The sequence below is a fragment of the Oncorhynchus tshawytscha genome, linkage group LG19 (genome assembly GCF_018296145.1).
Source record: "Oncorhynchus tshawytscha isolate Ot180627B linkage group LG19, Otsh_v2.0, whole genome shotgun sequence".
Lineage (NCBI taxonomy): Eukaryota > Metazoa > Chordata > Actinopteri > Salmoniformes > Salmonidae > Oncorhynchus > Oncorhynchus tshawytscha.
The window spans coordinates 41339193-41365499 of NC_056447.1; the positions used below are offsets into that span (position 1 = coordinate 41339193).

The 26307-nt window shown below is 41.2% G+C and overlaps 2 protein-coding genes across 6 annotated transcripts; one reads left to right on the plus strand and one right to left on the minus strand.

Annotated features, from left to right (window-relative positions):
• Positions 1 to 1125: 1125 nt before the first annotated feature.
• LOC112218781 (RAD51-associated protein 1-like) lies at positions 1126 to 6109 on the minus strand. Of its 4 annotated transcripts, XM_024379909.2 has the most exons (7): positions 5888 to 6109; positions 5580 to 5626; positions 5353 to 5457; positions 4806 to 4973; positions 4546 to 4680; positions 1768 to 1887; positions 1126 to 1431 (listed from the first exon to the last, which is right to left on the minus strand). In XM_024379909.2, the coding sequence occupies exons 1-7, from the start codon at positions 5902 to 5904 to the stop codon at positions 1427 to 1429; spliced, it is 597 nt and encodes a 198-aa protein (XP_024235677.1). In that variant the 5' UTR covers positions 5905 to 6109; the 3' UTR covers positions 1126 to 1426. The 4 variants fall into 4 exon arrangements, 3 of the variants coding, with proteins under 3 accessions (XP_024235677.1, XP_024235675.1, XP_042157613.1); XR_002948663.2 differs by having other exon boundaries at positions 1126 to 1887; positions 5334 to 5457; XM_024379907.2 differs by having other exon boundaries at positions 1126 to 1887.
• A 212-nt stretch (positions 6110 to 6321) lies between these two features.
• On the plus strand, positions 6322 to 25797 carry LOC112218780 (protein C12orf4 homolog). Of its 2 annotated transcripts, XM_024379905.2 has the most exons (14): positions 6322 to 6414; positions 13021 to 13206; positions 13339 to 13484; positions 16606 to 16787; positions 16884 to 16983; positions 17098 to 17219; positions 17702 to 17808; positions 18009 to 18206; positions 18506 to 18631; positions 19521 to 19595; positions 19797 to 19999; positions 22925 to 22982; positions 23073 to 23140; positions 24552 to 25797. In XM_024379905.2, the coding sequence occupies exons 2-14, from the start codon at positions 13029 to 13031 to the stop codon at positions 24642 to 24644; spliced, it is 1656 nt and encodes a 551-aa protein (XP_024235673.1). In that variant the 5' UTR covers positions 6322 to 6414; positions 13021 to 13028; the 3' UTR covers positions 24645 to 25797. The 2 variants fall into 2 exon arrangements, with proteins under 2 accessions (XP_024235673.1, XP_024235674.1); XM_024379906.2 differs by lacking the exon at positions 13021 to 13206.
• Positions 25798 to 26307: the final 510 nt, after the last annotated feature.

Sequence of the window (26307 nt, forward strand, 5' to 3'; positions counted from 1 at the left end):
ATTCAGACCCCTTGACTTTTTCCGCATTTTATTACATTACAGCCATATTCTCAAATCGATTTTTTTTCCCTCATAATGACAAAATGAAAACAGGTTTTTAGATATTTTTTTGCGAATTCATACATTTTTAAAAACCAGAACTATCTTATTTACATGAGTATTTAGACCCTTTGCTATGAGACTTGAAATTTAGTTAAGGTACATCCTGTTTCCATTGATCATCCTTGATATGTTGAGTCCACCTATGTTAAATTAAATTGATTGGACATGATTTGGAAAGGCACACACCTGTCTATATATTGTCCCACAATTGACAATGCTTATCAGAGCAAAAACCAAGCCTTGACGTTGAAGGAATTGTCCATAGAGCTCTGAGACAGGATTGTGTAGAGGCACAGATCTGGATAGGGGTACCAAAACAGTTCTGCAGCATTGAAGGTCTCCAAGAAGAGTGGTCTCCATCATTATTAAATGGAAGAAGTTTGGAACCACCAACCTAGAGCTGGCCATCAGGCCAAATCAAGCGATCGTGGGAGAAGGGCCTTGGTCAGGGAGGTGACCAAGAAACCGATGGTCACGCTGTGGAGATGGGAGAACCTTCCAGAAGGACAACCATCTCTGCAGCACTCCATCAATCAGGCCATTATGGTAGAGTGGCCAGACGGAAGCCACTTTTCAGTAAAAGGTACATGACAGCCCACTTGGGAGTTTGCCAAAAGGCACCTAAAGGACTCTCAGACCATGGGAAACAAGATTCTCTGGTCTGATGAAACCAAGGTTGAACTCTTTGGCCTGAATGCCAAGCGTCACATCTGGAGGAAACCTGGCACCATCCCTACGGTGAAGCATGGTGGGGGCAGCATCATGCTGTGGGGATGCTGCAGGGACTGGGAGACTAGTCAAGATTGAGGGAAAGATGAACGGAGCAAAGTACAGAGAGATACTTGATGAAAATCTGTTCCAGAGCTGGTGTGCCAAGGTTGTAGCATCATACCCAAGAAGACTTGAGGCTGTAATCGCTTCCAAAGGTGCTTCAACAAAGTACTGAGTAAAGGGTCTGAATACTTATGTAAATGTGATTTTTTATTCAATACATTTGCAAAAAAATATAATACCCATTTTTGCTTTGTCATTATGGGATATTGGGTGTAGACTGAGGGAAAAAAAAATCTGTCATCACAAGTTTTTTTTTATCCACATCAAGTCCATTTGGTAGAAACATACTGTACCACTGGTGGGTACATTTTATTTATGCAGATTCTAGAATATTCACATGACAATATCTTGCCAATTGGATGGAAACCTAGCTACTGTTCACAGTTCCAGAAGATTTTGAAATATCCCTTTCTTTATTCCTCAGTGTTTGCTTCAATGGGAAACATTAAATTAATGTTCCAGCAGGGGGATAGCTGAATCAAGCAAACTTCTAGTCTGAGAATGGAAATAAACATGATGGACATTAGTGAAATCCGAGTTAGATCCAGAGTAAATACCGTACCACCAAAAAAATTACACCTGTATGCAAAGTATCAAACACTTGTTAAATATGACAAAAAATACTGGACAATTGCAGGCATGGTAAGAAACAAATGTTTAAAAAATAAACATTTTGATAAATAGCAATCACTAGATACAACATTTGAACAAAAATGATTACAGAACTCCAATATTAGCAATGCAACACAAGAGTAACAGGCTAAACACACAGTACACCAAAGAAAAAGATATTCTGACTTCACTCTGTTTAATAGGGCAAGAGTCAGTTACCACTAGCAGTGGGGTGCAGAGGTTTGACCCTTGCTAAGCGGGACAATCCCAGTCGCAAGCCTTGTCCCGGAGACTTTGTGGTGGAATTCGGGGTTGAGTTGGGACTTATTCCACTCTGTGCTAGTGATAAAGAACAGAGAATTGAATTATGACAGATAAATATACATATTTGGAGAATCTCAATTGGTTTTCCTCGCCTCTGGCCTCTCCTCGCCTACTTTTGAAAAAGTTCAAGGATCGAGGAGCAGAGGCGACGAAACATGGACACAAATGCGCTTGTATGAAATGAGACTCCTTCTCTACTCATGCGCCATCAGGCAAATTACATTTACGGAGGTGGAATCCCCAAATAAATGTGTAAAGTGATCAAATCAAATTGTAGCTAGTTGTGCAATACATTTTGCATTTATATTACCTTTATTTAACCAGGTAGGCTAGTTGAGAACAAGTTCTCATTTACAACTGCAACCCAGCCAAGATAAAGCAAAGCAGTACGACAAAAACAACAGTTACACATAAACAAACATATAGTCAATAACACAGTAGAAAAATCTATGTACAGTGTGTGCAAATGTTGTAAGGTTATAGGGGGGATAAGGCAATAAATAGGGCATAGTGGTGAAATAATGACAATTTAGCATTAACACTGGAGTGATGATGTGCAAGTAGAGATACTGGGGTGCAAAAGAGCAAAAATAAATAAATAACAATATGGGGATGAGATAGTTGGGTGTGCTATTTACAGATGGGCTGTGTACAGGTACAGTGACGAGTAAGCTGCTCTGACAGCTGATGCTTAAAGTTAGTGAGGGAGATATGTCTCCAGCTTCAGTGATTTTTGCAATTCGTTCCAGTCATTGGCAGCAGAGAACTGGAAGGAAAGGCGACCAAATGAGGTGTTGACTTTGGGGATGACCAGTGAAATATACCTGCTGGAGCACGTGCCACAAGTGGGTGTTGCTAAGGTGACCAGTGAGCTGAGATAAGGCGGAGCTTTACCTAGCAAAGACTTATAGATGACCTGGAGGCAGTGGGTTTGGCGACAAAAAATGTAGCAAGGGCCAGCCAACGAGAGTATACAGGTCATGGTGGTGGGTAGTATATGGGGCTTTGGTGACAAAACGGATGGCACTGTGATAGACTACATCCAATTTGCTGAGTAGAGTGTTGGAGGCTATTTTGTAAATGACATCGCCGAAGTGAAGGATTGGTAGGATATAGTCAGTTTTACGAGGGTATGTTTGGCAGCATGAGTGAAGGAGGCTTTGTTGCGAAATAGGAAGATGACTCTAGAATTCATTTTGGATTGGAGATGCTTAATGTGAGTCTGGAAGGAGAGTTTACTGTCTAACCAGACACCTAGGTATTTGTGGTTGTCCACATATTCTAAGTCAGAACTGTCCAGAGTAGTGATGCTGGACGAGCGGTCAGCAATCGGTTGAAGAGCATGCATTTAGTTTTACTAGCATTTAAGAGCAGTTGGAGGCCATGGAAGGGGTGTTGTATGACATTGAAGCTCATTTGGAGGTTTGCTAACAGTGTCCAAGGAAGGGCCAGATGTATAAAGAATGTGGTTGTCTGCGTAGAGGTGGATCAAAGAATCACCAGCAGCAAGAGCGATATCATTGATATACAGAGAAAATAGTAGGTCTGAGAATTGAACCCTGTGGCACCCCCAAAGAGACTGCCAGAGGTCCGGACAACAGGCCCTCCGATTTGACACACTTGAACTCTGTTTGAGAAGTAGTTGGTGAACCAGACAAGGCAGTCATTTGAGAAACCAAGGCTATTGAGTCTGCATAAGAATGCGGTGATTGACAGAGTCAAGGATGGATATTGGTCTGTAACAGTTTGGGTCTAGAGTGTCTCCCCTTTTGAAGAGGGGGATGACCACTGCAACTTTACAATCTTTGGGGATCTCAGATGATCCGAAAGAGAGGTTAAACAGGCTAGTAATAGGGGTTGCTACAATTTTGGCGGATAATTTTAGAAAGAGAGGGTCCAGATTGTCTAGCCCTGCTGATTTGTAGGGATCCAGGTTTTGCAGCTCTTTCAGAACATCAGCTATCTGGATTTGGGTGAAGGAGAAGCGGGGGGTGCAGAGCTGTTGGCCGGGTTAGGGGTAGCCAGGTGGAAAGCATGGCCAGCCGTAGAAAAATGCTTACTGAAATTCTCGATTATCATAGATTTATTGGTGGTGACAGTATTTCCGAGCCTCAGTGCAGTGGGCAGCTGGGAGGAGGTGCTCTTATTGTCCATGGACTTTACGGTGTCCGAAAACTTAGCTTTCCTAATTGACTGTGTATATTGGTTCCTGACTTCCCTGAAAAGTTTCATATCGTGGGGGCTATTAGATGCTAATCAAGGGCAGTCAAGTCTGGAGTGAACCAAGGGCTATATCTGTTATTAGTTCTACATTTTTTGAATGGGGCATGCTTATTTAAGATGGTGAGGAAAGCACTTCTAAAGAACAACCTGGCATCCTCTACTGACAGAATGAGGTCAATATCCTTCCAGGATAACCGGGCCAGGTCGATTAGAAAGGCCTGTGTGGCGGATTTTAAAACACTTCCACGCTAGCCACCAAAAAGATACTCTTGTGCATCCTTTGCTGAAGTCTGTAATCGAGGAGGGAAGCATACTCCTCAGTTTGCCTACTAACGAATTGACTCTCCCCTCGACCACTTATCGGTTTCCGGGTCGCGGGGAACGAAGGAGTTAAGTAAAGGGCAGACTTTTGTCCAGTAGAGAATCTCCAATTGTGTCACTGAGCCTCACCAGGTGGATTCCACTTTAGAAGCCTGCCACCTACTGGGCTGATAGGGGATGATCTAACAGGTAAAGTGGGAGTGTCAGCAAGCTTCCTCTGAGTTGACACAGGCTTTGATGTTGCTGGAGTCGGACTACAACTCTCTGTGGTGGGAGTAACAGAGGAAAGCACGGAGAAATGTAATAGCAGCACAATATACTTTACATCCATTATAATTGGGTGAACATTTCTTATTGAGGGCATTAACGTGATGACAGATGGTGGTTACGTGGTATGCAGGTAGGCTGGTAATCCTTATCCTCCCGCCCACTCTCAACCTGGCTGATCCTCTCCACTTTCAGTATGGATCTCTGTTGATCTTTAGCTTTGACAGCTGCCCATCTCTGGCTGGAGGGGTTGACATTGGATCCCCTCTCACTTGTGACCTCATGAAGTTCTAGGAGAGAGAGAAAATCATTAGAACAAAGAGACTATAGGCAGGGTTTATTGTTAGTGTTGTGATTTACAGTATGTTCAATTATGTCTGAGATGTAATACAGTAGGTTTGGCATGTTTCCCTAAATAATGAATGTTCATTAAGGCTTTATAAAAGGATCTTTGCCATCTAAAGACAATCTGAAACCCATACACACACACAAAACAGTGACTACCAGCCTACCTGCACACTAATCAAAATAGTGTCTGACTTTGTTGGCAGTGTGTGCTTTGTTGGCAGTGTGTGAAGATGTTTTTCTGATAGCTATAAAACATATGTAGCAATAAGTTTTCTATAAAAAAAAAAAAAAGATAGGCCTACGTGTTCTTTGAATCCTGACCGAAAGATTTGCTTGATTGATGCAGACCCTTGTCTCTCTGTGGTTCTTTGACAAGGACCCGAGCTTTCTTGCTGGAAGGCCCTTTCATACAGGCAAAATCTTCATCTGATTGAACAAAAAAAGACAAAACATTACAAAAAGCAGGCGGATTAACATTATGACAATATGTAAAAGTTGAGAATGTAAAAGTTGAGAATGTCCAAACAGTTGACATCATCATCACGTACCATCATCAAGCTCCATCAAGTCTGAGTAATTCAATTGGTTCTTGGCTCTTTTGACGAGAACAAATAGTTATCATTCATCACACTAAAACAAAACAGTTATCATGATCTTTGCAGCTACTGTCAGCCTGCTACCTGTAGATCAGTGGAGGCTGCTGAGGGGAGAACGGCTCATAATAATGGCTGGAACGAAGCGAATGGAATAATTCTGCTCCAGTCATTACCCTTGAGCCCGTCCTCCTCAATTAAGGTGCCACTAACCTCTTGTGCTGTAGATTAGTTTACACACACCTTACACGAACGTTACACACCTTGTTGGTCGAGCCATAATATCGTATTCAGCCAGCTTGAGAAACCAAACGCTACTAGTAGCTAGTTACTTAATGACGTAAATTAAGTCTCTTAACAGTGTCCAAACTAGAAACAAAATGAAATACTGAATAACTTAGATAAACGACCACAATGAAATAAAACGGTACAATTTTGCATGTTGTTTATTTCAAGCTATCCCGCGACAAACTGAATCTTTCACATGTATATCTTGGGTTTCTATTTAGGGGATTCGTTCTTTGTGTAACTTTACATTGGCATAATGTTAAAATATGTATTATTAATTACTCAATACCATTATTCTACGAATAAAAATGTACAAATCCACATGCTTCCACTTTTCTGTCCTACGTGTAGATTGATTTGATGTATTACTGTTTTGAAGATAAAATCTGACGAAAGTTGTATTTAAAAAGCATAGCTGGCTCAGCTTTGTCCGTCAGCTGGTTGTCCAAACAAGGGAATGAACACGGTCGTCCTTTTACATCCACAAAATACGAATGTACAGGTAAACCTAGACTTCTACGATAATCTTTATTATTCTGAAGCAAATGCATCACGATTGCAGTATGACTAGTGTCAATATTGTTTGCACTAAGTAAGCTAGGCAGCGACCACTGCAATGTTAGCTACCATTGCTAACAATGAATAATAACCAGCGATTTAGCTAGTACGGCAGAGCTGCCTTCAACGAAAACCCGTAAGTTAGTGGAACGTTCAATTAAACCGAAACGGTGCTGTTCTGAACGATCAGGGATGTATTCATTAGTCTGATTCCATTGGAAAACGTTTGGTCTATTGCCAAACGTTTGGCAACAAATTATTTACTCCAAACAGAAAACGTTTTGCAACGAAAACTAGTTTATATTGGACAAATGTAGGTGGGTCCCTCTCCGTTCCGTTTGCTTCCATTTGGTTCCTATATTAAACTGTGAAAGGTTTCCGTTGCGAAACGTTTTGTCACGGAATCCGACTAATGAACACACGCCGGTTGAAGAAGGCTGTCAGCACAGCGACTTCCATTTAAACATGCCACCCATTGCTTCAAGCCACACCTACAAAATAGAGCAAACCATGAGGTTGGTGGCACCTTCTATGGGTAGGATGGGCTCGTGGTAATGGCTGAAGTCGATAGTGGAATGGTATCAACTACATCAAACATGACTGGTCCTGTATCCCCTGTATATAGCCTCGCAATTGTTATTTTACTGCTGCTCTAATTATTCGTTACTTTATTTTTATTTTTTGGGGGGTGGGGTATTTTTCTTAACTGCATCGTTGGTTAAGAGCTTGTGAGTAAGCATTTCACTGTAAGGTCTACCTACACTTGTTGTATTTGGCGCATGTGACAGATAACATTTGATTTGACATGGTTTCCATGTGTTCCATGCCATTCGCTCCTTCCAGACATTATTATGAGCCAGCCTCCTATGGCGCAAACGTACCTCAGTCTGTGCAAAAACGTTGAACATTTTGTTGGAAACGTGGTGTTCAGTAGAAACCGATATGCAAACGTTCAATAAAACTGACGCATCCCAGCCCTCATTGAAGGGACCAATTATTTCCATTAGACAACACAGCCACAAAGTCAAAATTGTCTGTATTGTAAAAATGTATGAAAACAAAAATGTGCTTTTTGGTCTTAATTTAAGGTTCGGACCATGCATTCGTTTTTAGCAGTGTGGTTAAGGTTTGCATGAGGTATAAAACCAGATTTTTGGAAGAGAAATTGTAGAAATAGGCACATTGATTACTTTCTGGCTGTGTTAACTAGTGATGATCCACATTTTAATGCCTTGTTTTTACTATCTATTAATCTGTCAGCAATAATCTGAACTTCACAAGCCTGGTAGCTAGCTAAAGTAGTCTGTTTCCCATTAAAGGCAAACTATGACTATAATTTCTGTAGAAGCTCAGAATGTTCTGCCATTCTGTTAAAGGTCCCCAAAGCGCACAATGGAATGAGCTGCAACAAACACTGAAACGGGACAGTTTTATCTCAATCTCTTCATTCAAAGACTCAATCATGGACAGTCTTACTGCTGACCGTTGTGGCTGCTTTGTGTGATATTGTTGTCTCTACCTTCTTGCCCTTTGCTGTTGTCTGTGCCCAATAATGTTTGTACCCTGTGCTGCTGCCATGTTCTGTTGCTACCATGTTTTAATACCATGCTGTTGTCTTATAGGTCTCTTTATGTTGTGGTGTTTCGTCGTGATGTGTGTTTTGTCCTATATTTTTATGAATGTATTTTTATTTTAATCCCAGCTCCCGTCCCCGCAGGAGGCCATTTGCCTTTTGGTAGGCCGTCATTGTAAAAGAGAAATTGTTCTTAACTGACTTGCCTAGGAAAATAAAGGTTAAATAAAAAAATTGTAAAAATCTGGATTCCATTGGATCGTTCCAACTCAAAAAGCAAAAGAAATAGGATTTGCTGGTGACACTGTCTGATTTAATTAGAATTCAAGGCACGCTTAACCACCATGGCTACCACAGCATTCTGCAGCGATCTGCCATCCCATCTGGTTTGGGCTTAGTCCCACTATCATTTGTTTTTCAAAAGGACTATGACCCAACACACCTCCAGGCTGTGTAAGGGCTATTTCACCAAGAAGGAGAGTGGAGTGCTGCATCAGATGACCTGACCTCCACAATCGCCAGCCTCAACCCAATTGAGATGGTTTGGGATGAGTTGGACCGCAGAGTGAAGGAAAGCAGCCAACAAGTGCTCAGCATATGTGGGAACTCTTTCAAGACTGTTGGAAAGTCATTCCTCATGAAGCTTGTTGAGAGAATGCCAAGAGTGTGCAAAGCTGTCATCAAGGCAAAGGGTGGCTACTTTGAAGAATCTCAAATAAACAAATCAAAATATATTTTCTAACACTTTTTTTGGTTACTACATTATTGCATATATGTTATTTCATAGTTTTGATGTCTTAACTATTATTCTACAATGAAGAAAAACCCAGGAATGTGTAGGTGTGTTGACTGGTACACTATATTACAACGTTTCCTTTGCAACTTTGGTTTTCTACCCCAATAGATTTGTCTCATTATGAAAATAAATTGTGTGGTCATCCTAACAATTCAAGCCAGTCCTCCATGAAAGCAATTGCGTTTGTCATAATAGCAACCTAATGCTTCAACCCAACTCTGTTTGAATAGTCCAACAAGTGGCCACTCTCTGGGAGAGATATTTCAATGCAAGACTTCCTACAAACTTTGATGGAGAAATGGGCTAGGGACTAAAATGTTGTGACAACCCTAATAATATAATGAATTGCATGGCAGTCTTGTGTTTTTCAATACAATTTATCAGGAAACAGCTCTATATGTAATGTGATTAGTGACATTTACTATTAAAACCAAACCAAAACCATTACAATTGCAAAACACTTTACAGTGTGTGGTTGGGACTTTTACTATTGAAGACAATTTGAGGCCATAACATTGAAACCATTAGAACTACTGTAGCCTAATGGTTTGCTTGTTCACCAGGAATGGTCAAACAGTAACTAATCCAGACCTTTTTTTTTTTTTTGAAGGGACTGAACCACACACAAAGGGTATGTTACATGGACACAGATTAAGCGTAAAAGAAGCACAAACTGATTTGCTTTCATGGAGGACTGGCTTGAATTGTGAGGATGACCACTCACTTTATTTTCATCATGAGCCAAATCTTTTGATTTTTCAACCCAAAGTTACATAGAAAATGTTGTGATCTATTTGGTGTCTTCATTGTCAACATGTCCCTGATTAAGTCTGTAATACCAACATGTATCAAGCAGACCACCATAGTCTACTACCGCATGGCAAGTGGTACCGGAGTGCCAAGTCTAGGACAAAAAGTCTTCAACAGTTTTTACCCCAAAGCCATAAGACTCCTGAACAGGTAATCAAATGGGTACCTGGACTATTTCCATTGTGTGCCCCTCTGCCCAGCCCCTCTTTTTTTTATGCTGATGCTGCTCTCTGTTTATCATATATGCACATTCACTTTAACTATACATTCATGTACATACTTCCTCAACACCATTCTGTATACTTCTGGCCCTTCTTTGGACACTGTCTTAACCTTTCTAGGGTATGTGGGACGCTAGCGTCCCACCTGGCCAACATCCAGTGAGATTGCAGAGCGCCAAATTCAAATACAGAAATACTCATTATAAAAATTCAGAAAAGATACAACTATTTTACATAGGTTTAAAGATTAACTTCTTGTGAATCCAACCACTGTGTCAGATTTTAAAAATGCTTTATGGTGAAAGCATACCTTACAATTATTTGAGAACAGCCCAGCAGACAAATCATTACAAACAGTAACCAGCCAAGTAGAAGAGTTACACAAGTCAGAAATACAGATAAAATTAATCACTTACCTTTGATGATCTTCATATGTTTGCACTCAGAAGACATTCATTTATTCAATAAATGTTCCTTTTGTTCGATAAAGACTCTTTATATCGGAAAATCTCAGTTTTGTTCGTGCGTTTTCTTCAGTAATCCACAGGCTCAAACGCAGTCACAATTTTGATTTTTTTTGTCTGCCTGTTGTATCTGTAAAGTTCATAGAAACATGTCAAACAATTTTTATATTCAATCAGGTTGTTTTTAGCCTAAATAATCAATATTTCAACCGGACAATAACGTCGTCAATATAAAGGGTAAACAAGAAAGGCACTCTCTCGGTCGTGCGCATGAAAAAGCTCTGTGACACGGCAGGGTCCACTCATTCCGACTGATCTTACTCCCTAATTTTTCAGAATACAAGCCTGAAACAATTTCTAAAGACTGTTGACATCTAGTGGAAGGCATAGGAACTGCAATTTGAGTCCTAAGTCAATGGATACTGTAATGGCATTGAATAGAAAAATAATAATAAAAGATCCTACTTCCTGAAGGGATTTTTTGCAGGTTTTCGCCTGCCAAATCAGTTCTGTTATACTATTTTAACAGTTTTGGAAACTTGAGTGTTTTTTATAAAATCTACTAATTATATGCATATCCTATCTTCTGGGCCTGAGTAGAAGGCAGTTTAATTTGGGCATCCAAAATTCCAAATGCTGCCCCCTACCCTATAGAAGTTAACAACCCTCCAGACGAGCTTCAATGTCTTACAACTCTCCTTCCGTGGCCTCCAACTGCTCTTAAATACAAGTAAAACTAAATGCATGCTCTTCAACCGATCGCTGCCTGCACCTGCCCACCCGTCCAGCATCACTGCCTTGGACGGTTCTGACTTAGAATATGTGGACAACTACAAATGCCTAGATGTCTGGTTAGACTGTAAACTCTCCTTCCAGAACATCTTCAATCCAAAGTTAAATCTAGAATTGGCTTCCTATTTCGCAACGAAGTATCCTTCACTCATGCTGCCAAACATACCCTCGAAAAACTGACCATCCTACCGATCCGACTTTGGCGATGTAATTTACGAAATCGACTCCAATACCTTACTCAATAAATTGGATGCAGTCTATTACAGTGCCATCCGTTCTGTCACCAAAGCCCCATATACTACCCACCACTGCGACCTGTACTCTGTCATTGGCTGGCCCTTGCTTCATACTCGTCGCCAAACCCACTGGCTCCATGTCATCTACAAGTCCCCCCTTATCTCAGCTCGCTGGTCACCATAGCATCACCCACCTGTAGCACGCGCTCCAGCAGGTATATCTCTCTGGTCACCCCCAAAACCAATTCTTCCTTTGGCCGCCTCTCCTTCCAGTTCTCTGCTGCCAATGACTAGAACGAACTACAAAAATCTCTAACACTGGAAACACTTATCTCCCTAACTAGCTTTAAGCACCAAATGTCAGAGCAGATTACTGCACCTGTACATAGCCCATCTATAATTTAGCCCAAACAACTACCTCTTCCCCTACTGTATTTATTTATTTTGCTCCTTTGCACCCCATTATTTCTCTCTACTTTGCACATTCTTCCACTGCAAATCTACCATTCCAGTGTTTTACTTGCTATATTGTATTTACTTTACCACCATGGCTTTTTTTGCCTTTACCTCCTTTATCTCACCTCATTTGGTCACATTGTATATAGACTTTATTATTGACTGTATGTTTGTTTTACTCTGTTGTATGTGTCAAACTGCTTTGCTTTATCTTGGCCAGGTCGCAATTGTAAATGAGAACTTGTTCTCAACTTGCCTATCTGGTTAAATAAAAGGTGGGAAAAAAAAATTGGCCCGACCAACCAGTGCTCCCGCACATTGGCTAACCAGGCTATCTGCATTGTGTCCCACCACCCACCAACCCCTCTACGCTACTGCTACTCTCTGTTCATCATATATGCATAGTCACTTTAACCATATCTACATACTACCTCAATCAGCCTGACTAACCGGTGTCTGTATGTAGCCTCGCTACTGTTTTTCACTGTCTTTTTACTGTTGTTTTTATTCCTTATCTATTGTTCACCGAATACCTTTTTTGCACTATTTGTTAGAGCCTGTAAGTAAGCATTTCACTGTAAGGTCTACACCTGTTGTATTCGGCACACGTGACAAACTTTAATTTGATTTAATAACCACAAGAGACCAGCAAAATGGATGAAAGTGTGTCCGTATAGCAGCAACAGCGACATCTAGTGGTCAAAACACAGTACTCTCACTACTTTATGGTATATAATGCAAGCACCTTAAATTACATTTCTCTGAACAGGGGAAAAAACCATCACCAGATTCTGAGGGAATACATTACATGGTATGGAGAAGCAATACTTCAAGCCGCAACTTCATACTACTTGTCAAACAGAACTTCTACTGTATACTGGTTTGGGGAAGGATTGGCATGGGGTGTGGGGTCTTCGTGGGTGGCTTTTGACATTTTATTTTTATTCCTCGTGTCTTACTCATTGGTAGGAAAAAGGTTGGTCCAAATCAGATGTTGGGTACTATATTTATTGAATATGATCTAAATACTATAAATTAAAATGGCCAATTTGGGTGCAATCAATTAGCTTAATTTGTCAGAGATTAAATTAAACTACAGAACAATCTGAGATGGTTGGTGTCATGGCTTGCTGAAATGACTTGGAACGATTCGATTGCATTATCATTACTGTACAAGTAGTTAGTATTCTATCTGCTTTCAGCTGAGAAAATGAAGAAAAACAAGGGAAAGGTGAACACCACAGAGAAGGAGTTTGTGTTTGGGTTCAGGGCAGGGAGGAATGACTGTGTCCTCAAAGTACCTCTGCAATTCCCTGTCCAAGAAAATGTCAGTGACCTTCATGGACGACTTATGCTGCTGCACAAAATACCTTGCTTTGTTGAGAATGGTAATGAGATTTCCAATAAACTAAATGTAATTAAATTCAAAACCAAGCACGTTGATATATTCAACAACTTAGTCTCTTTTATTCATCCTCACATACCTTTTTGTACTAATACTTTGCTGTATCTTGGTTTAGAACTGAGGAGCACACTGTCCATGTTTATTGAGAGCGAAACCATCCAGGACTATGACAGAGAAGCAGAGTTGGCCCTACAGAGACTGACAACAGGAGAGGTGGACATCAACCAGCTTACAAACACATGGGCCAAGACCTACTCAGAGGTAAAATCATTACTCAAAACCAAAGACCATGTTACAAGCATTTATTTCGTATAAACTTTCGCCCTAAAGCAGAATTTGGCCCGTGGGTGATTTTATTTGCCCGATTCTTGTCATTCTCCTTTGACCTCTCTCATCAACGAGCTGTTTTCGCCCACAGGACTGCCACTGACTGGATGTTTTTTCTTTGTTGCACCATTCTCGGTAAACCCTAGACAATGTCGTGTGTGAAAAGCCCTGTTTCTGAGATTCTGCATCTGGCGCGCCTGGCATCAAACAATCATACCATGTTCAAAGTTGCTTAAGTCAGTTGTTTTGCCCATTCTAACGTTCAATCGAACAGTAACTGAATGTCTCAATGCCTGTCTGCCTGTTTTATATAGTAAGCCACGTGACTCCCTGTCTGTAGGAGCGATCCATTTTCGTGAACGGGATGTTGTACCTAATAAACTGTCAAATCAAATGTTATTTGTCACATACACATGTATCTGTTAGCAGATGTTAATGCGAGTGTAGCGAAATGCTTGTGCTTCTTGTTCCGACAATGCAGTAAAACCAAAGAGTAACCTAACAATTTCACAACTACCTTATACACAAGTGTAAAGGAATGAATAGTATGTACATAAAAATATATGAATGAGTGATGGGACAGAACGGCATTGGCAAGATGCAGTAGATGGTATCGAGTACAGTATATACATATGAGATGAGTAATGTAGAGTAGGTAAACATATAAAAGTGGCATTGTTTAAAGTAGCTAGTGATACATGTATTACATCAAGATGGCAAGATGCAGTAGATGGTATAGAGTACAGTATATACATACAGTGGGGCAAAAAAGTATTTAGTCAGCCACCAATTGTGCAAGTTCTCCCACTTAAAAAGATGAGGCCTGTAATTTTCATCATAGGTACACTTCAACTATGACAGAAAAAATTAGAAGGAAAAAAATCCAGAAAATCACATTGTAGGATTTTTAATGAATTTATTTGCAAATTATGGTGGAAAATAAGTATTTGGTCACCTACAAACAAGATTTCTGGCTCTCGCAGACCTGTAACATCTTCAAGAGGCTCCTCTGTCCTCCACTCGTTACCTGTATTAATGGCACATGTTTGAACTTGTGGACAGGTGTCTTTTATACTGATAACAACCTCAAACAGTCACACTCCAAACTCCACTATGGCCAAGACCAAAGAGCTGTCAAAGGACACCAGAAACAAAATTGTAGACCTGCACCAGGCTGGGAAGACTGAATCTGCAATAGGTAAGCAGCTTGGTTTGAAGAAATCAACTGTGAGCAATTATTAGGTAATGGAAGACATACGAGACCACTGGTAATCTCCCTCGATCTGGGGCTCCAAACAAGATCTCACCCCGTGGGGTCAAAATGATCACAAGAACGGTGAGCAAAAATCCCAGAACCACACGGGGGGGACCTAGTGAATGACCTGCAGAGAGCTGGGACCAAAGTAACAAAGCCTACCATCAGCAAGGGCATTGAAGATGAAACGTGGCTGGGTCTTTCAGCATGACAATGATCCCAAACACACTGCCCGGGCAACGAAAGAGTGGCTTTGTAAGAAGCATTAAGGTTCTGGAGTGGCCTAGCCAGTCTCCAGATCTCAACCCCATAGAAAATCTTTGGAGGGAGTTGAATGTCCGTGTTGCCCAGCAACAGCCCCAAAACATCACTGCTCTAGAGGAGATCTGCATGTAGGAATGGGCCAAAATACCAGCAACAGTATGTGAAGACCTACAGAAAACATTTGACCTCTGTCATTGCCAACAAAGGGTATATAACAAAGTATTGAGAAACTTTTTTGTTATTGACCAAATACTTATTTTCCACTATAATTTACAAATAAATTCATTAAAAATCCTACAATGTGATTTTCTGGATTTTTTCCCTCATTTTGTCTGTCATAGTTGAAGTGTACCTATGATGAAATTTACAGGCCTCTCATCTTTTTAAGTGGGATAACTTGCACAATTGGTGGCTGACTAAATACTTTTTTGCCCCACTGTATATGTATGTATGCATTTCGCTACACCCGCAATAACATCTGCTAAGTATGTGTATGCAACCAATAACATTTGATTTATACAATGCAACCTGTATTCTTATGCTATTGAAAAATCAAATTATCTCAAAGACGAGCTCCAGAAGTGTTAGCATACTGTGCACATTAAGGATATTATCTTCAGTGTCTGAGTTGTAGTCATAGATCATTATGTTGATACAGGAAGTCAGTAAGTCAGACAGTTGACTGTTCCTTAAGTTTGGAACAATGTATTAAACATTTTTTTGCCAACAGTTGCCTGGAGTTGCCAAGTTGTAGTGTTTGACTTTGATAAGTTTCAGCTCATCGATTTTATACACTGCAGGGAATGTTGCAATTCCAGACCTGCATCATCTGTCTGACAGTCTGAAGTGTATATTATGAAAACAGCTGTGGTCTGATGAGAGATATTTAGACATTATGGCTTTCAATTTAAATGGATCAAAAAGCAGACTCCTCGTGAAAAAAAAATCCCTTTGAAACAGAATATCTTCCTTATTTAGTTTTTTTAAGAAGGTCAACGAGATTATCTGCTTCATGCACTTCAAAGCTCTGGACTTTAAATTCTGCTGCCACTTGCTCAAGCACTTATAAAAAGAAAGAAGGCTGCCCCTCCTATAAAGCTCTGTTGGCTCACTGCTGTGGTGCATACAGGATTACCATTAACATTTCTGCACTAGCACAGAAGTACTCATAGACAATGTCCAGTGTATTTTAAGGAACTCCAAAGGTCTTTTAATGTCTATCATGTTTGTTGCATAAAGATTCCCAGACTTGTATTAATAGAGGAAGTTCACACTCTAAATACTATTCTATATATATGACAGAAGTATGAGGTCGCTCTCTTAGCTTTGCCTCTATTGGGTTTGTTTAGGAAAACCATAATGCTTTTCAGTCAAAATAGTTGCCTGGGTCTTTCATACTGTGCTGTGTCACTCACTTCAGCACTTCCTACAATGACCTGTGATCTACTGAACAATGTCTTCCTGTGATTTTCCTTCGCTCTCAAAAGGTTACTCCCACACCAATGCCATTATTCTCTTTTGCTTGTTATTCTTTAGACTACACTGGAACATGCTCGTCCTGAGGAGCCCAGCTGGGATGAGGACTTTGCAGATGTTTACCACGAGCTCATCCACTCCCCGGCCTCTGACACTCTGCTCAACCTGGAACACAACTACTTTGTCAGTGTCTCGGAGCTCATCAGTGAGAGAGACATGGAGCTGAAGAAGTTACAAGAGAGGTTGGTATGACCACAGAGATTAAATCATCGTAATTGAAGTTAGTGTCACATAACAAATGCCTAAAGTGTTTTGCATTGTTCCTTTTCAACTCCCAGGCAGGCAACAGAGATGGACAAAGTCATGCAAGAACTGGGAAAGACCATGACTGACCAGGATGTAAATGCAGTTGCATCTCAACACTTCGATGCCCAGCAGGTAAGACACAGAGCCAATCTGGTTGGCCATTTAAGCTACAAGCGTTGTAATGCTCTATGTACAAAGATACACAGTCATAGAGATGTACGATTGGTGATTCTTCTGTCTGGTCAGGTGCTGGAGAACAAGTGGGCCAATGAACTGAAACAGGTGACTCATATTCAGAAGCAGGAGTATCAGGAGTGGGTGATCAAACTGCACCAGGACATGCAGAACCCCAATAACAGCACTATTAAGTATGTATGTGTGTGCGCGCTTTTGAATGCATGTGCAGAAATGTACTCAATTGTTTTCTAGGGGGATGTTCCTTGAAATCTCACTAATCTTCACCTTCTTACAGTGAAGCAAAATTGGTTAAATCAGATAATGAATAGATGAGACATGTGCTTAAATGGGAAAGAAAGCCTGCAGACACAGTTGAATGAAATTTGCACACAGCAGCACTTTCAAGAGGCATTGAAATGGCATCTGAGCTCAAATGTTTTTTCTTTTGCTATATATGTCTTAATTATTTTTGATGTATAGTGTAGTTTGTCAGTCCCAATGTAATTCATCTGGGGTTGGTTTGTGTCCGTTCATCTTCCAGCCTGGTTCCAGATCTGTTTGTGCTGTCTTGCCAACTTCTATGCTCATTGGCGTGGGCAAGACAGCACAAACAGATCCGGGGCAAGGCATCTTGTGAACCGTATCCTTTACAGTGTGATGTTGTGTTTGTCAGTGAGGAGATCAAGATGCAGCAGAGCCAGCTGACAGAGGAGTCTGAGCCTCGGGTCAGGCTGTATGAGGAGCAGCGACAGCTGGAGGAGAGCTTCACCATCCACTTAGGTACTATACTGTCTGTGTCCCCATGGAAACACTGCTGCCTGGTCCAACATGCCCATGATAAAAATAAACCTTGATGACAGCGAATTAATTTACACTGAACTTCCTGACATCGTAAAATGTAAAGACATCCTGTACATTATATATTTGTGTGTTTGTTTCCGTATGTATTTTGATGGTGTTGTTGCTGTGGTGTTGTCCAGGTGCACAGCTGAAGACGATGCACAACCTGCGACTGGTGCGGGCGGACATACTGGACTTCTGTAAGCACCGTCGCCATGGCAGCAGAGGGACCAAGCTGAGGCGGCTGCAGACTGCTCTGTCGCTCTACTCCTCGTCCCTGTGTGGCCTGGTATTGCTGGTGGACAACAGGGTCAACTCCTACAGTGGCATCAAGAGAGGTGAGAGGTCAAGGGCCAAATGTCAGGGGCAACATAAAGCAGGGGGACCACACTGTTAGACCCTGTTAGTTAAGTGAGAGGATGAAACACATTTATAATCTTATTGCCATGACCACATTTGAAGGTGGGTTTTTTTGGGCTTTATGGCACCAGTGAGATTTAGCATTTTAGCATGACAATAGCTCAAAGATTTTGTCACAGTAAAAACATTCTCCAACACCAAAACCTCCGTAACCATTGTGAGATTATAATGAATCAATGTAATGAATCCTTGTCATGTGTTTATATGTTTTCCCCAGACTTTGCCACAGTATCTAAAGAGTGTACAGACTTCCACTTCCCTCGGCTGGAGGAGCAGCTGCAGGTTGTCCAGCAAGTGATGCTTTATGCCCGGTCTCAGACCAGCAAGCACAAAGACCAGCCTGGTGAGTCAGTCACACACACCAGCAGCCCACCACTGGCGAACAGTCAATCATACTTCTGAGAGTGTTTTTTAATCATTATACTGTGTATATCCAATAGCTGCAATGAGAAACTGCCAATTTTCCAGCCATTCTCTATATAACTTGCAAATATGGCCTTGTGGTATCACAGTGAAAAAGTCTGAACAAAGAAGCGTTAATTCACTTGTATTTCTTCCCCAGACTCTGACTTGAATTACATGATGATTGAGATGAGTGTTCTCTGTAAGAGGACTGGATAGACGTGATAATGTAACTATGAAATACAGGTAACTGCCAAAATAAAGGTAACACCAACATTGTGTCTTAATAGTAGTAGGGCGTTGAGCCACCAGAACAGCTTCAATGCGCCTTAACATAGAATCTACAAGTGTCTGTAACTCTATTACACAGATGCGACACCCTTCTTCCACAAGAAATTCCATAATTTGGTGTTTTGAATTACTCAAGTGTTTCCTTAATTTTGGCAGTTATCTGTATACAAGGTACAGTTAGAACAATGTTAAATATCCTGCTGGCCCAGTAAAGTGATGTTTGTTCAACGTTCGAGCAAGGGCAAAGTCAGTGGCCTGTTGGGGATTATGTCAGGACGGAAGGGACAATACTTTGTTGACATCATTGCCAACGTGTGTTGTCGGAAACCTCAGTCAAGATCCTTATTACAATGAATCCCCATTGAATGGTTAAGTGGAGAGAAAAGCTGAGTATAGAAACATTCCTCCTAGCTATCAGGCTTTATACGGATGGAGCTATGACCTCTGTTGCTATTGTCATCTATTTCCTGAAAGGTTATCTTTGCACAAGTTTTCCATACAGGAAATGCAGAAGTCATCTCTTGTTTTCCCATTGACAGAGGTTCCTAGGAATGGAAGTAGTTGTGAAGATAAGAACCAAAATGTGGAAAAGAATTCTTCCAATATCTTACCAGGTAAAGTTGACTGAATATGTGGTTTTATCTTGGCCTAAGTCTTTAAGGGGCAAATCCTAACTTTGTGCATTGATGTCAATGGGAGACTAGGTGAACATTTGGCTTAAGTGGAAGAAAGGATTCACTCCTAAATGAAACCAACCTTATTAGAAATAGGCTAAGTCATTTCTAAACTTTATCTTCATCTATCATCCTCTCCAGGTGAATTCTACATCTCCCGCCACTCCAACCTGTCTGAGGTCCACATAGTGTTCCACCTGTGTGTGGATGACAACGTCCGCTCAGGTAACATTACGGCCCGGGAACCTGCCATCATGGGCCTGCGCAACATCCTCAAGGTCTGCTGCACGCATGATGTCACCAACATCACCATCCCTCTGCTACTGGTCCACGACATGTCAGAGGTGAGAGAGAGCCTTATGTTATATGTGTAAAAGCAGAAGGATATATATATATATATATATATATATATATATACCTCGAGGTCCCAGAAGTCAGATTCATAATGCATGTACAACAGTACATTATTTACAGGTGAGAGATGACCGTTAGTTATACATATGGTATGTGTAATTGGTTCAGGGCTCGACATTAATGCTTCTCCGCTTGCCCAGGGCAAGTAAAACAAATTATCGGACAAGCAAATTATAGGTATAAGTTGTCTGACTTGACAAAAACATCTAAATATCAAACAATTAGGCTACTCTGATCAGAATTTGATCAAAGTCTCCTGCGATGTGTTGCGCACTGTCCTCCCAATCTCTGCAGAGCGCATTTGAGTATAATTATTGGAGGCTCTCTTTGACAGGCATGATTGGTCTTTCAATCATGCAGTCACGAGATGTGTTTTTGAGATAATGGAAAGCGAAAGGGGGATACCTAGTCAGTTGTAAAACTGAATGCATTCAACTGAAATGTGTCTTCAGAGAGGTGTGGGGGGCTACCTTAATCGACATCCACATCATCGGCGCCCGGGGAACAGTATGTTAACTGCCTTGCTCAGCGGCAGAACGACAGGTTGCTACCTCGTCAGCTCGGGATTCGATTCAGCAACCTTTCTGTTATTGGCCCAACGCTCCTACCCGCCAGGCTACCTGCCGCACAGTGTGCACATTTGTTGATATTAATTGCTAGCTAGTGACTTATTTACCCAGTTATAGCACATTTTTGGTCAGCAATGAAAATCCTGGAAAAGTCATGGTGTGTGCATCACTTGCATGTGTTCCAGTGCGAGTGGGCTATTTCCAGAGGAGAGAGACATTGCGCAGCAGGTAAAACTAGATAACTAGCCATTCAAAACAGTGTAGTTTGGCTGGTTAACTATTAGCATATATTAATGTCATTGTCATGTCCGATGTCCTAAAATAACTTTCCCACCGGCAAAGTATAACCGCCAATGGCCGACACGTAGCTGATACGGGTGCGCAAATGCTGCATACTCCGGCTGTAAAACTGTCACTCAAACACTCAAAATTGTCTGTTGAGAAATAATTCTGACACCGTTGGAAAGGAAGGATTCCCCTCTACTCAATACTGGTCAGGTAATTCTGACAAAGTAAAAAAATATTCTTACAATAGCCTAATTGACAAGTAACTCCTATGCTGTCAAGATCTCCCCTGAACACGGGGAGCCTTACATAAACAAGTCTTTGTTAGCTACCTTGCCCATCTTAGCCATTTGATCACTGTTTCATTGGTTGTAATTGTAATGCTGCAGGGTGGCCAACCATCCTCCAGGAGAGCTACTGGGTGTGCAGGATTTTGCTCCAGCCCTGCATGAACACACCACATTGTAAAGAAAAATCAGCTGCTCAACAGGACCTTGATAAGCTGACTGGTGTGTTTGCGCAGGGTTGTATCAAAAGCCTGCATACCCAGTAGCTATTTGGATGGAGGGTTGATGGAACACATGTGTTTTATACAGTAACCTATACATGCAGTATTTTACCTTGTTGGGGGTTAAGTACCTTGCTTAAGGCTACAACGGCAGGAGATATAATGCACTGGATCAGAGACCAGGAGTGTTTCATTGTCAATACCAGTGATAATAATGAATGCATTTTATGAAGTGGCTCCTTGCATCATACAACATCATTTTCAGTCATAGTTTTGGCAATGGTGATGTTTTGTAGAAGAAAATGGGTGTGTGAAAATATTTGATAACTTTGACTGTACAGTTAGATAATAAGTAATCACAAGCTCTAAAAAAATATATCAATGTAGCCTGAAATGATTGAATCACCCAATTTTATATTTAACTTTATGGTGTATGATTCAGTTGTTTTGTGAGTAAACCCAGTGAACTGAACTGACCACTCGTCATTCCATGGTTAGATGATTAGTAGAGAAAGGAGAAATGGATGAAAAATGGACTGACGAAGGAGAGGAGTAATGAATGTGTCCTATTTCCTGCCTTAGGAACTGATGTGTTTGAGTGCCGCTATGCCCCTCCTGCCCTTCAGTTAAACAGTTGTGTGTTCGTCAGTCTGTTGTCCTCATCCCCAGTGTCATCCTGACATGTTCCTACCCTGTCCCATGGCACATTCACAAGCCTTTGATACTGTGTCCCTTAATGACCTCCTCCTCCACATCTCTACTTGTTCATTCAGTACAACCCAACCTCAGCAGTGCTCTTAGCATTTTCTCCATTCAGGAGTAGAGGAGGAGGGAAAAGTGGAGAGTCTTAAACTGTTATGTTTACTCAAACTCTGAGTATACAGTGCACGGTACACACAGGGTGGGGGGACAGCAGTAGCATTGATAGACAGCAGCACATGGAGGCACCCAGAATTGAAAAACAACCATTACTCAACAAGCTGCTGCCTGATGTAGAGTGGACCTCCTCACTGCAGTCTAGAGAGGGCTCTGTCCTTATCATGCCACAACATGCCTGATGAAACGTCTTCTCTCAAGTCAAAGCAGGAGCTCGCTCACAAATGTACTCTGTGTGGTGTTCTCGCTTCCTAAGCTGCAGGAATTTACCAAAGAAACTTCATCTGTCATTTTATAATTTAAAAGCATTTCTGTCTGGAGTCTTCTTTTCCAGTGCTTTTTCCAACTGATGGATTGTACTTTTGCCCAACTCAGGCCTATATACAGTAGCATAATGACCAGCATAGTTGGTCAAAGGAGCCATAGAAGGCAATGAGCTGTACACCCACAGATTTCTTTCAAGGAACATTACTTTTATTCTCTATGAAAAGCTGTTGTTTGACAATGTCAGGAAGGCAGAAGAGAAGGGAACAGTGAGGGGATGACAGAGGATAGAAGGCTCATCATGTTCCACCATCCTGTGGCCCGACTGACTCCTTTTATTCTCTCCCCTGCAGGAGATGACTATCCCATGGTGCCTGAGGCGGGCTGAGCTGGTCTTCAAATGTGTCAAAGGTGAGAGAGTAAGATGTACCAGTGTCATTTTCCCCTCTTGTGTTACCTCTGAGACCTCTCAGTCCAAACTTAAGATGTTTCCCTCTACAGGTTTCATGATGGAGATGGCATCGTGGGATGGAGGGATCTCACGGACAGTCCAGTTTCTAGTTCCACAGGTAAGAAAACAGGTCTGGCTGGCTGCTGCTGATCTGGTCAGAACCTAATTGACTCACACATAGTATGCATTGTATTGCAGAAGATATATTTTTAGCGACATTATTTAGGTTTAGAACTGTATCACTACAGTTGAATGTACACAACCAGACAGGTGATGTCTCTGACAAGGACTCAGAAAACAACACCAAAGCATTGTCAGTATTCACTATTCAGGGCTGATTAGTCTTTGACACCACTCATATAACTAGTATTATAGGTTGATTAAGTGTTGCCTGCCAAATGTGATTCAGTGAAGCCCCAGAATGAACCCTATTTGAAGCAAAAACAAGTACTTGAGGAGAAGATCGTATCTTTCGGAACAGGAAGTTAAACACACTTTGGAGTTGGAGCTATTGCTTGTCCCAGCCATTCAGCATCCAACAATAGTACCCCTGTACAGTATGTCTCACAAAGGCACAGCTGGTCTTGTGTACTCTCCAAATACACTTTGGAGTGTACACCGTGTACCTACATTCAATTTACCATTACAAAAAAAGATTCCCGGAAGCTCAACATAAAACATATGTAACTTGGTCTCAGTCTATTGTGTCACTGTGTGATAATGTTATGACATTAATTATAATAATAATATGTTGTTTAGGTCAAATAATATTATGCTGACTGCTCCTATATGTATTATTTTGTAAATACATTCTGTTAATAGTTCAGTAAAGTTTAAAAGCAACGTACTGGCCGTCTACATCTCACCGAGAAATTATATTCTGGAGCACTCTTATTTCTCAATAAAAGCATCCCCCTTCATTAATATGGCTCTGTTACAGGTTAGTTATACAAGTCTTTGGTTACAGGCATGGGTGAAATTGTGTCCCTGTAGAGAGGGTCACATATAGTATGATTATATGTTGACAGTCTCGGGATAAAACCAGCATCAAAGGCCCCTAACAGCATTTACGGCTGCCAGATTTACGCTCCAACACCATTCAAAATAGCACCTCTAAAACAGCTTTGTTGTACACCTCAAACAGACACGTAGGTCTAAATACACAAGCAGTAGACGAGTTGTGAGGGGAGACATTAATACTTAAAATGCTTATTTGAAGGCCATGCTACCTATTAAAGGGACAGCTGTCAGAGAGCGCATCATTTCAGCATCTTGACTGGTCCCAAGGTAAATGGGACATTGAGCTAAATGTCCCTGCTTAGGTGGCCGTTAACACTTACTGTTGTACAAGCAAAACAATGTATGTTGTGAATTTGAATGTTAAGAATTTCCCCCTAATAGATGTCTTGCATGTTAGTAGTTTGTGTCTTTGTAGGCTACTCTATCTTGGAAAGCGGCCGTTCCATATGTTCATCAGTTCCAATGTGCATTAAACATTGATATCTACTTTGTCTGTGTTTTATTGACAGAGTATCTCTGAGGAGATGTTCTACCAGTTGAGCAACATGCTGCCTCAGATCTTCCGTGTCTCGTCCACCCTCACACTCACCTCCAAACGCTGACGGAGACACAGGGCCAATCATGGCGGCTTGGCAACTGTCAACACCATGCTGTTTTTAACAGACATATTCTACGGCCTCTTCCTCATCATGCTATAGCAATTAGCATTTTAGTCTTGCAGTCTGTGCTTAAGTCACAGTTGAGTCTACCATCATGAAAATAAACTAACCAAAGGAGTGACTGTACTCTGTTATAGCACTCCAGTCAAAAGTATGAGATTCAGTGCTTTTGTATTGCAATGATTTTACAATATAGAGAGGGGCCTCAAGAGTTTTGATAATTGAGTTCCCTCTAACCTATTTAAATAGTTGCATTTTACAGAGGTTAGTGTGATGGATGACTGTCAATTGATTTAGCGATGATGCCTGCATAATTGGCATCATCTTAGGGCAAGGTAACATCATCTTGGCCGATCTTCCCAAAAAAGATGGATTGTGTTGTTGCCGAGGCGCGTGTGTGTGTGTGTGTGTGTGTGTACTGCATTGCAGTGAATTATAGTGAACTTTTTGTCATCTCACTCCACCCCAGGAACAGCAGAGGGCACTGTTCTCAGAGATAAAGAAGCACTCTGATAGATGTTTAATCTACTCCGTGCCAAAACATTGATTTAAACATTTACTATGAGACACAGAAAGTTTGTTTCTTATGTTGTTGCAGCCTAAACTCTAGCCCATACCCCTGAATGTTTGCCCAACACATTTTCAGCACTTCAACTCATTTTTGATGTGGCATTCCAATTGACTGATCACAACTTACTGTGCACTGATTATAATGTACTGTTTACACACATCTTTACTATATGTTTTTAGTCTAAATGTATGTCAAAAGTGTTTAAACAATGTGAATATATCCTGAATCTTCTCTTTGTGAAATGTTTCAGATTTGACATTGTTTTTGTTTTTTACTGGGCCTGTAAACATTGGAGTATAGCCTACTTCATATTGCAGTTTGTGCACAATTTAATTTACTGTTTGAGTAGTCCACGATCGACTAATCTACCTGAAGCTAATATGACATGGTAATTACATTCTTCCATGTCTGTTTGAAGTAAGTCATTTTAGTTGGATGAAATAATTTATGCTTGTCAGAGGTTTGCCTGCTATGATGAACAGCAACAGTATTAAGATGATTAAACAGATCAAGTGCACCATCAAACGTGTCTTCTTTCAAGTGAAAAACAGATGGCTGTGGCAATTCTCCTCAGCGCTCCCAAGTCGGTGTCGTGTTAACCTGCTGTACTGTTTATACCGTACTGCAGTGGTGCGAACCTGCAAAACCCTTCGGAAATGTGTGGCATTCTTGGCATTGGTCTCGGTGGCCTTAAGTATTGGGTTCCCTGGGGCAGAGGGACCATGGTGCCGACTCAGCAGCATCATTCCCCGGCCGGACCCCGTGCCTGTCCCCTCTCCCTAGTGTTGTGTGCAGCAAGGCAGCCTGGCCGTCAGAGCAACACACGCTCACAGGTCCTTTGACGAGGACCGCAAATCCCTGGAACAGCTGACCCCCTAGGGGGCTGATTGGCTGATCAGGTTCCTGGGTTCAGGTACATACAACAGTGAAATCTACAGTACGGGGCCCTATTCAATCAAAGCTGCAAATAATTGTTTCCGAAGACATGATTCCTCTTGCACAGCAAGAAATGCATGAATCTGAGATTATTTAAGT

Bases quoted from the DNA above. Each gene is read 5' to 3' on its own strand.
- LOC112218781 (XM_024379907.2), bottom strand. The intron at 5,458-5,579 runs GTACGTGATGAT...TTGTTCAATCAG, and splicing joins CTTGATGGAGCTTGATGATG to ATGAAGATTTTGCCTGTATG. The intron at 1,888-4,545 runs GTGAGGCTCAGT...CTTTATCACTAG, and splicing joins TCTAAAGTGGAATCCACCTG to CACAGAGTGGAATAAGTCCC.
- LOC112218780 (XM_024379905.2), top strand. From the start codon at position 13,029: ATGAAGAAAAACAAGGGAAAGGTGAACACCACAGAGAAGGAGTTTGTG. The intron at 22,983-23,072 runs GTGAGAGAGTAA...TTCCCTCTACAG, and splicing joins GGTCTTCAAATGTGTCAAAG to GTTTCATGATGGAGATGGCA. The intron at 23,141-24,551 runs GTAAGAAAACAG...TTTTATTGACAG, and splicing joins TCCAGTTTCTAGTTCCACAG to AGTATCTCTGAGGAGATGTT.